Genomic DNA, 13,006 nt, shown 5'->3' on the forward strand with positions numbered 1-13,006 from the left:
TCCCATCCATCAACAAACCCCACCCTGCCACCCCTCCCTCCTCACTCCCTCCCTCCCCCTACACCCCCCCCACGCACACACACACACAACCTCTGACAGTCTTATCTAGAGTGCTCCAGCACCATGCTCGCCTACAGAAAGCTGGAGAAGACAATAACATATCTGCTTCCACCTCACGCACTCTGCTAATAACTACTGTGCCATATTTAGACAGTTAATCGAGTGTTTTCTCTGATAGATGTTGAGTGTCCTCTTGCTGGTAAAGTGCAGGAATTCAACCGAACAAACAGTTTGAATGGAGGACACCCTGGTTGTTGTGTGGGGGGGGGGGGGGGGGGGGGGGGGGTGTTGGTGGAGGGGGACGTGAAGACAGCCACCTATTTTTCAATGTCCGCATAGCCTCTAGGTCGGCAAGAGGCACGCTGTGTAGCTCTGCAGCACAAATGACAGTCAGAGTGGGAGCTTCCTGATAAGTGCTATCTCTCCAGCTCTCCCTCCCAGGACTCCATACAGCTCTTTTGTGGAGGGTCCTCGGTGCAATGGCTGCCAACTTTCGTCACACTGAAAGTGTACGGTTCATAATTCAGCATGTTCATGTATATGCAAATTTACTTAATTATCTTGTTACTTGTTCAAGCATTAAGTTTTGCTTGACATTTACATTTGATTTTTTTTATATAGTGCATATAAACAAAAACATTCCTGTTAACTGTGTTTGATACAGCACTCTGTTGCAAACAGCATTCAACAAGTTAAGAAAAGCCTATAAAACGGCTGGTGCAACACAATGGTGAAGAGAAGCCGCTAAAAAACATCTCAAAGCACATGCATGAAAATGTACATTTGTTTGACTTCAAAGCAAAAGGAAAACAGAACAATATTCAAAAGAATTGGCTGGCATTCATATTAAACATGGACCTTGGGTAATTTTTTACACAAAGGTTTGAGTGAAATGTAAAAATGAAAGTAGCCCTGAGAGGAAAAGAATATAAATAAGAATACAACTTTTTCAGAGTGTGTTCGTGAAAGCATTCACCACAGCAACCGCCATCAAATATTACCCATCTCAACCAAGGCTGCTGTTTTTAGCTGCACTCCCGCACAACTGTCAACAAAAACCTTCTGGCCTTAATTACTTCTCAAACATATATAAACAAAAAAAAAATGTTTCTGTCAGAGTGTAGGATTGTGAGCACACAGAAAAGTTTGACAACACAGGGTTGTGTTATATTTTGCAGGGGTGTACTCTGTTGCCATCACAACCACAGCACAAGCAGGGATGAGAGGATGTAACAGGGTTGGGTGTTTGCTACCTCTCGGCTGTGAGCTCAGCCTTCAGCAACACCTGTTTCCCACGGGCTGGCAGAGGCAGCAGAATTTTTTGCTCCAAAGTGACAGCTACCACATAAGTCTGACATTCAGTATGGCACACACTGTATTTATAACTGAAATTAAAGGATATATAAGCTTTATTACAGCTTGGGTTTGATTTTTGTAGTTCTGGCCATTCATTCCATCAGCTGTGATAACACTGTTCCCACCTGCTGAGGTCTTGGGCACTGTTTAGCCTATTGCTAAGGCAAAGTCATACAGGGCAAGAAACACAAGTGGTCAAATGATCAGAGAGGATGTAAACAAGCCAACAGTTACAATAAAATCAACACTGGCTGCACCAATTATCTGTTATAATCACTTATTGCACTGGAAAACTGTGAGCACAAACTACCGCAGCACTGAAGGTCAAATCAAGTCTGAGGTAGAATCAAGGAGCCAACCTGCGGAAACAAGTTGAGAACATTATCACTATCTTTTCAGGCGATGTGGTCAACAAGTTAGTAGATAGCTGCTTATTTACACATCCAGCAGTTATCATTTCTTTCGACCTGTGTTCTAGGCCACCTGATAAATGAACAGTGTTGCTGTTAACTCTGTTTTTGATCTCCGCCAACTCCTGAAGGAAATACCTGGCTTTATACCTGCTAAATATCCACCATGTTCACCAGCTAGTCTCTTGCTGTGTCTGTCTGTGGTTTGGTGTTCAGCAGGCGTACTGTGGGTGGTTTTTTTTTTTAGCTTTTTTGGGGAGAACAGCTGTTTGCTGTGGCCGAAGATGACGCCATGCGAACAGTTAAACTGCAGGACAATGAGCTGAAAAACCAAGGGAGCTGCAATTCTCTGTAGGTTCATCACTATGAGTGACCTCTTAAGCACTGTCACGTTGTTTTCATACGGTCATACCAGTGATGTCTGCATGTCACTGTGGAATTGCTGGTGCTAGAAGCTTGTTGATATAGGGACTACTTGCAGGGCTAACTACTATAGCTAGTGAGCTAGCTAAGCTACGCAAGCACGTAATGATAGTTCTCCTGGTTTCTTTCTATTTGCTCTATACTGTGCCATTTACTCCTCCCTGACATTTTGTTTTCAGCACGAGAAGCTATTTCATTCAGTTGCTGAAGAAAAAAAGTGCTTGGAGCTAGCTTGCTTGGTCTCAAACAACAAAATAAGTTCACACAGCGTATTCAAAAGCGTTTCTGTGCCATCAACTCCTGTTTCATAACTGTCTACAAGCCATTCCTCTTTTGTGGAAAAGTCTATACTCCGGCAGAGGAGGTTATATTCAAGAGTCCTCCATTTTGGATTCTTCTTTTCTGTTCCCTCAAAGGTCAGCACTGTCAGGACGGCTTGCTATTGATGAACAGCACAAAGCGATTCCATTGAAATTAAATTATTTAGTTGCAGAATTTCTTAGCTTTAACTGCTGGTGTTAAATGTGGTGCCCTTATAATGGGCACTTTTTTCTCTTTTTTTCTTTAATAGATTTGGCCTAACTGTTGGTTTGTTTCCAACTTGTCTGGTTGTCTGACTGCATGCTGTTCTAAAAAGTCACTACAAAAAGGACAATGCAATAAAATGAAATAGGACTATTCTCAGTAAAATGAAAATAATATTCCACGGGAAGATAAAGAAACAGTTAATGAAGAGAACATAGAATGAATAGTGCAGTGGTGCAGTCACCTCACAGCCAGAGGTTCTGGGTTGGAACCCCGGGCCTGGGGCCTTTCTGTGTGGATGTGCATGTTCTCCCTGTGCCTGAGTGGATTCTCTCTGGGTACGCCGGCTTCCTGCCATTAGGTTAATTGGCGACTCTAAAGTGCCCATAGGTGTGAATGTGTGCGAAAGTGGTTGTTAGTCTCTGTATGTCAGCCCTGTGATAGACTGGTGACCTGACCAGAGTCTACCCCGCCCTCGCCCAGTGTCAGCTGGGATTGGCTCCAAGGATAAGCTGTATAGATAATGGATGGATGGATAGAAATAATACATAATACATCAATAAAGGTCTTGTATTGCGGCATACACAAAAGATTTACAGAAAAGCAAATCTTTTTCTGCATTCGCAGTTTAGCTAGAAACTGTATCACCGTGATGTTTTGTGTTTTACTGGTACTATACTCAAAATTGTGAACAGGAAGTTTCTTTAAATAGTACCAGCTTAATGCGTTTGTCTGACTGAAGTCTTATGCGCTGGTGAAATGCCACAGGGATTAAACCGACAAACAACGACTGATCTTTGTCTCTAACTCGATCTACGAAGAACTATTTGCATTTACTGACCCCCCGTCTCCATCCCTGCGTCCATCCCTGTTCTGTTTCATTCTATTACGATTCAACGAAAAAACAGTAAATAAAGTCTCCATCCTCTGCCACTGATGTAAATGACTACTTGAATGTGTGCATTTGCATAATAGCGTCCATGCATCAGCTGACATGCGGTTGGTACCAGTGAATTATGAATCTGATCAGTGTCATTTCCTATTTGTATGATTTAAGCAAAATGGTGAGACTGTCTTCCTAAATAATCCTGCAGCCTCTGTGTGACAGCTTTGGTACGGTGGAAAACAGTCATGAAATTGTTCCAAAATATCAGCTCCTCTCTGGGGACACAAAATCTGTCATCCTTTCCTCATGAGGTGGACTTAATAGCACAAAGAAGACATTAAATGTCTCAGGATAAAAAAGTCCTTTCTTCAAAAAATGACTTAGGCATCTTCCCGCTGTGTGAGAACACTTTTTAGACACTAAGGTTTTAACATTTGTTTTTCTCTTGGTCCACAAAGACCAGTCAGTCGTTACAAGGAGTGCATCTCACTTCTCAGGAACACATTATGTTTCTCTGGGGCGTGAGTGGCCCCTCTCTCTGTCTGTCTCCGTCTGTCACTCCCACAAACTCTCTCATCCTGTACCGTTCTACCCTCCTCCAGTTCCTCCTCTGCCAATTCTACAAAACCAGCAGGATTCAGAAACCAGTTGCAAAAGGTCCAGCAATCTGTCAAAAAGTCCAGTGGCCACAAGGCAGCTGAAATTGGACTTGGCTGGAACGGGATTGGAGGTTGTAAATTGATAGGGAATGACACAAGTGTCTAGAGGGAGGAAATTTTTAGATTGGTTCTCCCTCTTCAGAGCTAGTGGGAGGGAAAGATGGGGTGGGGTTCAATTTTTGCCTGTTACTGGAGACAAAATCAATTAACGGGCCTATTGTTCCCGCAGAATCCTCACTCAGCCAGCTCGCAGAGTGAGGACACAGAGACACAGTATAGAGCAGATGATGGCAAAATAGATGCTGCTGCTGTGACAGGCAACCCCGCTCCACCACACATGCTATGCTATAATGGACATATTATACACATATGTATGCAGACTGATAAATAATGTGTAAATAATGGAGCAGGCGCACTAACTTTATAAAATCTTGATAGGATATTTCTTTGATATAATAATTGTCTAATTTAGATACATTATGTGTATGTACTGCTTCAATTACTGTATGTACCCCATCAGCTGAGAAAATCAACACATCATCGGACGCCGGACTGAGACCTGAGCTTCAGTTCTACATAATCGATTCCTTTCACATATATCTTCATGAAAAATGTCATATTTAATTACAGGAAAAAGCTGTAGAGAAGTGCACCACTAGCTGGACTCCAACATCATTTGTCCTCCAAAGATGAATGAGTCTATGTACAGCAACACTTAAGTTTCAACGCAAAGCATATTGTACCACAGTTGTGCAGGACAAAGAAACAACTCAAATCAGGAATGCTTTAAATAAAAGAAGGGAATGAAAGAGTAGTCAGGGTCAAGAATGTGAGCAGCAAGTGCTTTCATGACGGGAGGCGAACAGCCCACATCCTCTTATTTGTTTTGGACTTGGCTATTCAGCTGTGGCCCTGCTTGAATAATGACATTCAAACAGATTCTCTCTGGAACCCATTCAGGGATGCCACACCGCTTAACCCCTCACAGCACTTCTTTGAATATACCTGAAATAAATAAATTATTGATTTTACAGCACTCATGCTGACGTGATTAAGATTTTTCAGCTGATTTTTTTTCCCCATCATTCTTTTTGTAACCAAATTCACATAAAAGCAAAAACAGACAAAAATTGTCCCTGTAAGCCGCAGCGATGAGCCAAAGAGGATGCTCACACAGCAGCAGTGGAGCTCATCACACACTTTTCAGCCATGTGAACTTCAATCTCCTGCCAAATTCAAAATCAGGGGGCTGCTGCCAAGGTAAGTAAGAAATAAAAGAATCGCCATGCTGTACTTTGTAATTACGAACCCTGTTTATTATCCTTGTTAAAGAGAATAATACTTAATAATTACTGATTTACTTATTTATCTGTAAAGGAATATTATTTCTTGACTTCTGATACACAGAAGACAACATGTCTCAACCCGTGGTCCTCAGGTTCATTCTCTATGCTGTTGCCTCTTTAGTCCTTGTGATAGAGCAACAGCTACTCCTCCTATAACATCTATGAGAATCAGCACTGTTATTCTATAGGAAGCTACATGCAAGAGTGCCCTCAGGCTGATGCACGTCCTCCGACATGGTTCCATTTCCCTGTAATGATTGTATCCCAGGGAGGACGTCGATTGCATGGATTTATTCTCAATCTACAGTGATTGAAAATTGACAAACGCAAAAATACTTATAAAGGGACAAGATTTTTATTCATGTGAAACATTCTCCTACACACACAAACTCAGAGAGGTATCTGCTCACAACCACACAGTACTGAGTGCATGTTGGGGTACTGATTAATGTTTGCCCTTTGCAGGCATATATACAAACAGTCAGCAGCCGTTATCTGACCATTCTGTCCTAAAGGAACCTGTTTGTGTCCTCAGGACAAAAAAACATCACTGGACAAGCTGAATTACAAATTATTTTACCTTTTTGACTTTGTCTGTTACTTAACCACACTATCTGGAGATATGCCCTCTTTCAAGTGCAATACACTACAGAGCATATACTTTCCATCATAACATTTTGCTGACCACACTGCTGTATTATAGAAATTTGACATTTCATTGATTTCCACTTATTTCTGCACAGTATGAAACTCTAGTCATGGTCTTGTCAACTTGTTTGAGTTGTGTAATTCATCACACTAAACATCAGGTCAGCTTTCATCTTTGACAAAGTTGAGGTAATGCAGTGCAGACTTCTAAAATCAATTTGCATTTAAACTGCATTGCAACACAACTATAACACTGACAAAAATGAATGCAGACTTGATGTTCATGTTGAATTACACAACTCAAGCAAGTGTCAAAGATCTGCTGATTAACTTTCTTATCATATAGAAATGAATGGAAACCATTAGTTGCCTGTATCTGAACACGGTCAGCATGAATGATAGAAATACTGTACATCAGCTGTAGATGAGGAAAAACGTCCTGATCTTTATAAGTTGGTTGCATCTGGTCTGTGATTTGAGTGATTTAATATTATTCTAGTGTTAAACACAAAGGAGTGATCGTCACACATACAAATGAGGTGATCAAAATCTGCCAGAAGGACAGCAAAGGCAAAATGTGTCACTTCGACATGCAGGTCCTCATGCAGGTGAAAGCACACGTGCACACTTATACATCTGTTCCTTGCGCACGTCATTCGGGGCACATCGCCAAATTATATTTCATAGAGCCTTTCATCTTGGATGAGATGCTGGAGTCATTAATAAACGTCAGAGCACGTGTCTGTCTTGCACACACGCACGCACTCATCTTTATGGACCACTGATAGCGTATTCATCAGTGGCTCATGACGATAGCAACGCCTTAGCTCTGACTGATGGAGGCAGCCTGCAGTGTCTGCTCTGGCTGGGAGTGCTTTGCTCTGGATTAGCTAGTCGATTCTCATGAGCAGAACAATCTCCCTGTGTCGCCGGAGGAGATGACAGGGTTGAACGATTACAAAGAGGTGAGTGTGGAGACTGACGCTTATAACACGGTGGTGAATGTATGGGAGGCCCTCACAATTTCCACAGCCAAAATGTGATGTTTCCAAATTGCTTGTTTTGCAAGTTCAAACCCCCAAAATATTCATTTAATAATATAAAACTGAGATAAGCAGCACATCCTCGCACTGGAGAAGCTGGAGCCAGGAAAGATTTTTGCTTGATTAATGAGTATCAATAAATCAACTAATTATTTCAGCCTTGATGACCTCTCTCCTAGCATGGCTAGATGCTTTCACTAAACAACCTACAATCTGAAATCTACCGAATTCGAGGCCGTCGCAATTAATTCAGATCAAAGGTATTTAAATGACGATGTCACTCAGGGCATAACTCCCTCCCTTCTAGTCAGCCAGTGTCGATCAAGCAGTCTCTGATTTAACATCACAGAATCTGACATCCACATGCTGGCAAGCCTATTTCATGCTTCAGGTCCTTGGAGTAATGGGGGCTGAACTGTGCGAGAGTGGGGTTACAACCGAGCTCGACAGTGAGCAAAAAAACTGATCAGAGAGAAAGATAGGCAGTAATCTCAGCCGCATTCCACCACGATCTGCGTCTGCTGGCTTAAAACCCTCTTGCTTGTCTGTGGATAGCATCAGCCACACTGGCCAGAGATTGCATGACTGTTTTCTGAGAGGCGCAAAGATGCAAACGGAGCTCACCGTACGCAGTTACTGGAACTACAAAAGCTGCGCTGATTAGCATTTTTTTTTTTTTTTTTCCTTCAAACAGTATTTTTCTTTGGTGGACTGAGCATGAGAGATTTACAACCATCTTCATTTTTGATGTTCTGTTACAGAGTTACATAACCACCCCTCTCTCTCATTTTCACAGTCTGTACTGGTGCCGGATCCACAGTAACCTGCCAAAACAATGCATTTGTTTTTAAGTCTGTCTCCCATGTATGATGTAAAAAAAAAAAAACACTAACAGTGAGATTACGGTCCTTCTGAGGCTGCAGATGGACAGATACACTGAACAGCTTTTCGAATTTCTTGGTCATGGAGATTAGCAGCAGAGTTTCCATGAAACTGGAGGAGGTGCTGGTCAGGTCATGAGGGATGGATGGTTGGATGGAAGATGAGATAGCTGGTAGATACGAGGATGGATGGATGGATGGATGGATGGATGGATGGATGGAGCCATTAAAATACAAGTGGAGGAGTATGAGACTGCAAAAGAGACAAAATGGCAGCCCTTTGGCAGCAGTGATAATGAAGGTGCAGGATGGCAGCTATCCTCCTCCATGATCTCCTTATTAGCTCCATGCTATTTATCATCCTCCAGTGTTTTGCATTAGTATGCATTCAGTTGACAAATAAACGCTGCTAGAAAACACAATGAGACCTCTCTAGGATATTGTAATTGCAGAAATGTGCACTATTTGCTTATTTGGGGGGATAACTAATTGTGTATACATTGCTGTCTGAGTTGGTGCGTTAATGAATTGGCTTACTAAGGTGGTTCCTCCGGATAGAAGCTGCTGGTTGAGGTTTTATTCTGGACTGCTTATACCAGACATGATGAGAATGTTAATTGGTTGCATCAGGCCGGGCATTGCTGCCATGGTTATGCTTGATGAGCTGTGCTGGTTATTTTCAGAAAGAGAAAAGTCTTGTTGTGAATGAGTGAGAATCAAATGGATCACAAAGCAACAATTTATGTGAGTCTGTCTCATTCCAGTCCCCACACAGAAACCGTATTCAAATTCAACCTGTCCATTCTATTAGATGGATGGACAGATTAGCTGAGCAAGGAATCTAAGAGGTGTTTGAATGTGTCCATGCGTGTGAGGCAGAGTAAGTGTGATGAGTTTGTATGTGTGTCCGTGTGTTTCTGTGCATATAGTTGAGAAATGACCTTCGGTGCTTAAGGCTAACGATGCTGTTATTTATAGTCTGAGCCAAATGGGAGGGCAGTCACTGTGTCACCATGGATATTTCATCAGTGTGTGTGTGTGTGGACTCATCCACACACACCCAGTCACACACACACACAGTCACACACACAGTCAGCGTACCTATATAAGGTAGCTTCTACCACTGTGACGAAACCCTGCACTCCTTCAAAATCAAACAAACACACACATCGACAAACATATTCTGTTGCCAAAAATAACTCCTGTCACCTAGAAAAGTAAAGCCAAGATGACAACGATGATTTGGCAGACAAATTAGAGTATGGAGGTGCCAAAAACAGTCCTGTCACCTCTTCAGAAACTCAATACGATTGTGGGACTGAAATATGTAGCTAATGGTTGTGGAGTTACATTTGTTCCTAGTTTTCAAAATGAGCAGGGCCTCTGCTGACAGCCGCAGTAAATAAAGCTGGAAGACTGAAACGTCCGTCACTGCAAATGTGAGTTACCTTTTCAATGACTTGCAGCGAGCAAGTTCTGTCACCCATCCATGTATATTTGATGAGCTGAGGAGGGATGGACAGTGCCTGAAAACAGCAGCCAACAGTGAGATGAATTTGGTTTGTGACAGTGACAAAGTAAGCAGCCAAATTAATGGGAGTTTTGCTGTAGAATAAATGTGATTAGGCACTGAGGTGTTGAAATAGAGAGCTAGATCAGACATAATAAAAGCTCCAATCAGTCCATTCTCACTGAAATACAAAATTACTCCATGCTCTTAGAAAGCAGTGGCTAAACTGACTTTGCATCTCCCATGATTATTATAGCTGCTCTACCATTACTCTGACTTGTTTCTGACAGGCAGCTGATTATCTTTAACTCCTTCCAAATTGTCTATGTGTCTGCCACAATGGGAAGAAACCAGCTAGCACCCGAGGGAGGTGCTTGTTGCATACACTTGCAGCACAGTCAGAAAAAGAAGGCAATTATACAGCTAGGACCAAACTCAGCTGCTTTCGCAATTATGCTGATCTGATTGACATATATGCACAGATGGATATATGTACGCACTCAGATGCATGTAAATGCAGGTACACGTCCGCATTCCCGACCTGATCCTCAGGTCAGTCAGACATCAACAGGCTGTCCAGTGGAAACCAACAACAGCTTCTGTTTCACCGCCTGGTTCACAGAAGGTGTTAATCCACAGGGTTAAGCCCACTCTGACATCATGTCACTCATCTGAAAAACACTGCTTTCTCTCTGAGTGACAGCCGTGCGGCATAAAGGAGCAACGTAATCTGAAATGATTTTTGGGTGTCGATTCTTGACTGGCAGGCCAGGCAGAGCTGAGGGGGCTGGAGTTTGATGTGAATTTAACACAGTGATGATCAACACCTGAACATTTGTCCGTTATTCTGCTTGGAATTGAACTACAGCAGGTAGGATTTTACAAAATCTGCTGCTATGGTTACAAGCAAAAACGGGTGCATGACTAATTTCCAGTTTGTAAAGACAGACCAGGAATCACAGAGGCTGACATAGAAATGTGAGACAGAAAGGTGAGTAACTGACCACAATTGCAAATTCATAACCACACAGGCAAACACAGCCATCCACAGCCTCCAGGTGTTTGTTTTGCTTTAAAAGCAATAACTGTGTCACCACCGCACCTCAAGGTTGAGCTTGAAAGACAAGACAAAAAAAGCTCAAAAAACATACAACACAGTTTGACCACTTTTACACCACATTTCAGTGTTGCTAGCACTAAAAGTTCTTCACAGCTAAACCAGAAAACACAGAGCTCAACTGTCCTGTTCTGTGAACTTTTACCTCTGTGTTCTGGCTATTTTTAGTTCAAGGTTGAAGAGCAGGTGAACTACCAGTATACAGATAAAATGCAGGTATTTGGAAGCAAAACAAAACAAAACAAAAAAAACTGCAGTTGTTCTCACAACTGCAACATTTGTCAACTGTTGTAATTTAGCTAGAATAGTGTGAAACCAGCCCGGCTGATACAGCTGCGAACTTCCTGTGTGAATGTAAAATGTAACAACCCCTGAGCAGTGTTTACTATAGAAATAGATCACAAAACCTTCTTTACATAAAACACTGCTGTTTGAACTTCACTGTACAAAGTCTGTGGTCTGTGGTCTATTCACTGATAAGCACAAGTCAGTAAGAGTCATGGTCACATTTCTTTTTATGTTTTTATGTTTTATAGGTCAAAGGTTGGATCACCACATTAGCAACCATATGTCTGCAGATGCTTGAAAACACATGTCTCTACCAGCTCAGTCTTTGCAAATCAGTTGGGAAAAGAGTGTTAGTCCAAACTGACATTAAGCAGAACTGACTGCAGAATAATCAATTAATGGTTCAGTCTCTGCCCCCATGTTCAGATAATAACAACAACTCTGAGGTCAGTTGGGGTTAAAGTCTCCCAACGGCTCATCACCGAAACAGGTGACGGAGTGACTCACTATCAGTCATGACACCTGCCAACACGTGAACACGGTCGCTGTTCAAGAAAGACAGATCTTCCCTCGTGGGCTCTGTGCTCCAGAAAGACACTGAACAATCCACCTTTGGCTTTTCACTGCAAAACTTTTAAAAGTGCAGGACTGAAACTCACAAAAGCAGCCGCTGCACTCCCACTCACTCACCAGACTTTCCCTGCTCCGCGTCGGACTTCATCCCCTCCTCCGAGGGGGGTTTTCCAGAGGATTCCAGGATCTGTCAGGTATGTGCTGGAGACTTTCAGGGCAGACACAAGGAAAAAGTCCAAAAATCCTCCTTTCTCAAGCGGCTCTCACTGTGGTCACGACCTTTTTTTTTATTTTTCCTCCGCTAAAATCCGGCTCAGCTGACACCAGGAAGTACATCCAGGAGCTGCTGCTGTGTCTTTCCCTCTCTGAGTGTACCTGTTCAAGGCAACTCCCATGCGTTCAGTAATACAGTGCAGCCCCTCCCCCTCAACTCAAATGATTTTCTAGGTAAGGGGGGGGCGGGGGAACTCAGTGACGCTGTCACTATGATTTTCCCACATAACTCAAACAAACACACAGACACGCACCAATGAGAGGAGGAGCCAATCCAAGGTGTGGGTTTACAGGTGGGTGGGTGTCGATGTGTGTGTAGTCTCACACCAGCAGGCTACGCAGCAACAGGTCTGCCAGCTGTTGACTTGCCCAAGGGTCTCAGTAACCTAATACCTTTAAAAAAAAACCACTTAAGGTATCATGAAAACCTTGCGCGCTATTAAAGTGACCACTGCAGTGGGGAACACTTGCACATGAAAAATGTTTTGTGAAGTTTTTTTTCTTGCTTTTACCTTCATTATGCTTTTTTCAGCAAAACACCTTTTGCTGGTATTTTTTTTTAAGGCTGTCTGTCCACATGTTTTACTAACATACAAACTAAGGGAGTTGTAAAGAGTAAAGTAGGAGCCTTAGCAACACAATAATGGATGGATTTAGAGCTACAACCATGGAATACACACAGGATATTGTAGTCATTGAGTGGATTAAAATACAGCTCCCTTTGAAATTGTAATAAACTGGATATGTTTACCTTTCATTGTAACAGCTATCTTTCAAAGCCTTGTAGATTTTAGTTTAATTACATAGTTATAATTCCTCTGCTTGGCATGTAAATCAAGCAAACAGACTCAATGAACAGTTTTAGTGCAGATGGAGGTGTATGCAATTTGTTCACGCATCTCTGTATCCTTGCAGTGTCATGTGTTTTGAGGCAGGCAGGTGAGTGAAGGATTGATGACATCTGTGTAGTCAGACAGAAGAAGCCCTGATTTGAAAGAAATGTGATAA

The 13,006-nt window shown here is 42.4% G+C and overlaps 1 protein-coding gene across 5 annotated transcripts in view; it reads right to left on the minus strand.

Moving 5' to 3' along the window:
* Positions 1 to 13,006, minus strand: part of kazn (kazrin, periplakin interacting protein) — a 117,015-nt gene that overhangs the window by 29,451 nt on the left and 74,558 nt on the right. Inside the window, exon 1 of one of the 5 annotated variants that reach the window (XM_022741657.1) lies at positions 11,843 to 12,073. The exons of the other annotated variants lie outside the window; for them this stretch is intronic. Within the exon in view, the coding sequence (XP_022597378.1) occupies positions 11,843 to 11,873 (31 nt within the window). The 5' untranslated portion in view covers positions 11,874 to 12,073. Of the gene's footprint in view, positions 1 to 11,842; positions 12,074 to 13,006 lie in introns of those variants that run through there. 5 annotated transcript variants of the gene reach the window in all.

The sequence above is a fragment of the Seriola dumerili genome, unplaced genomic scaffold (assembly GCF_002260705.1).
Source record: "Seriola dumerili isolate Sdu_G_001 unplaced genomic scaffold, Sdu_1.0 BDQW01000056.1, whole genome shotgun sequence".
Classification (NCBI taxonomy): domain Eukaryota; kingdom Metazoa; phylum Chordata; class Actinopteri; order Carangiformes; family Carangidae; genus Seriola; species Seriola dumerili.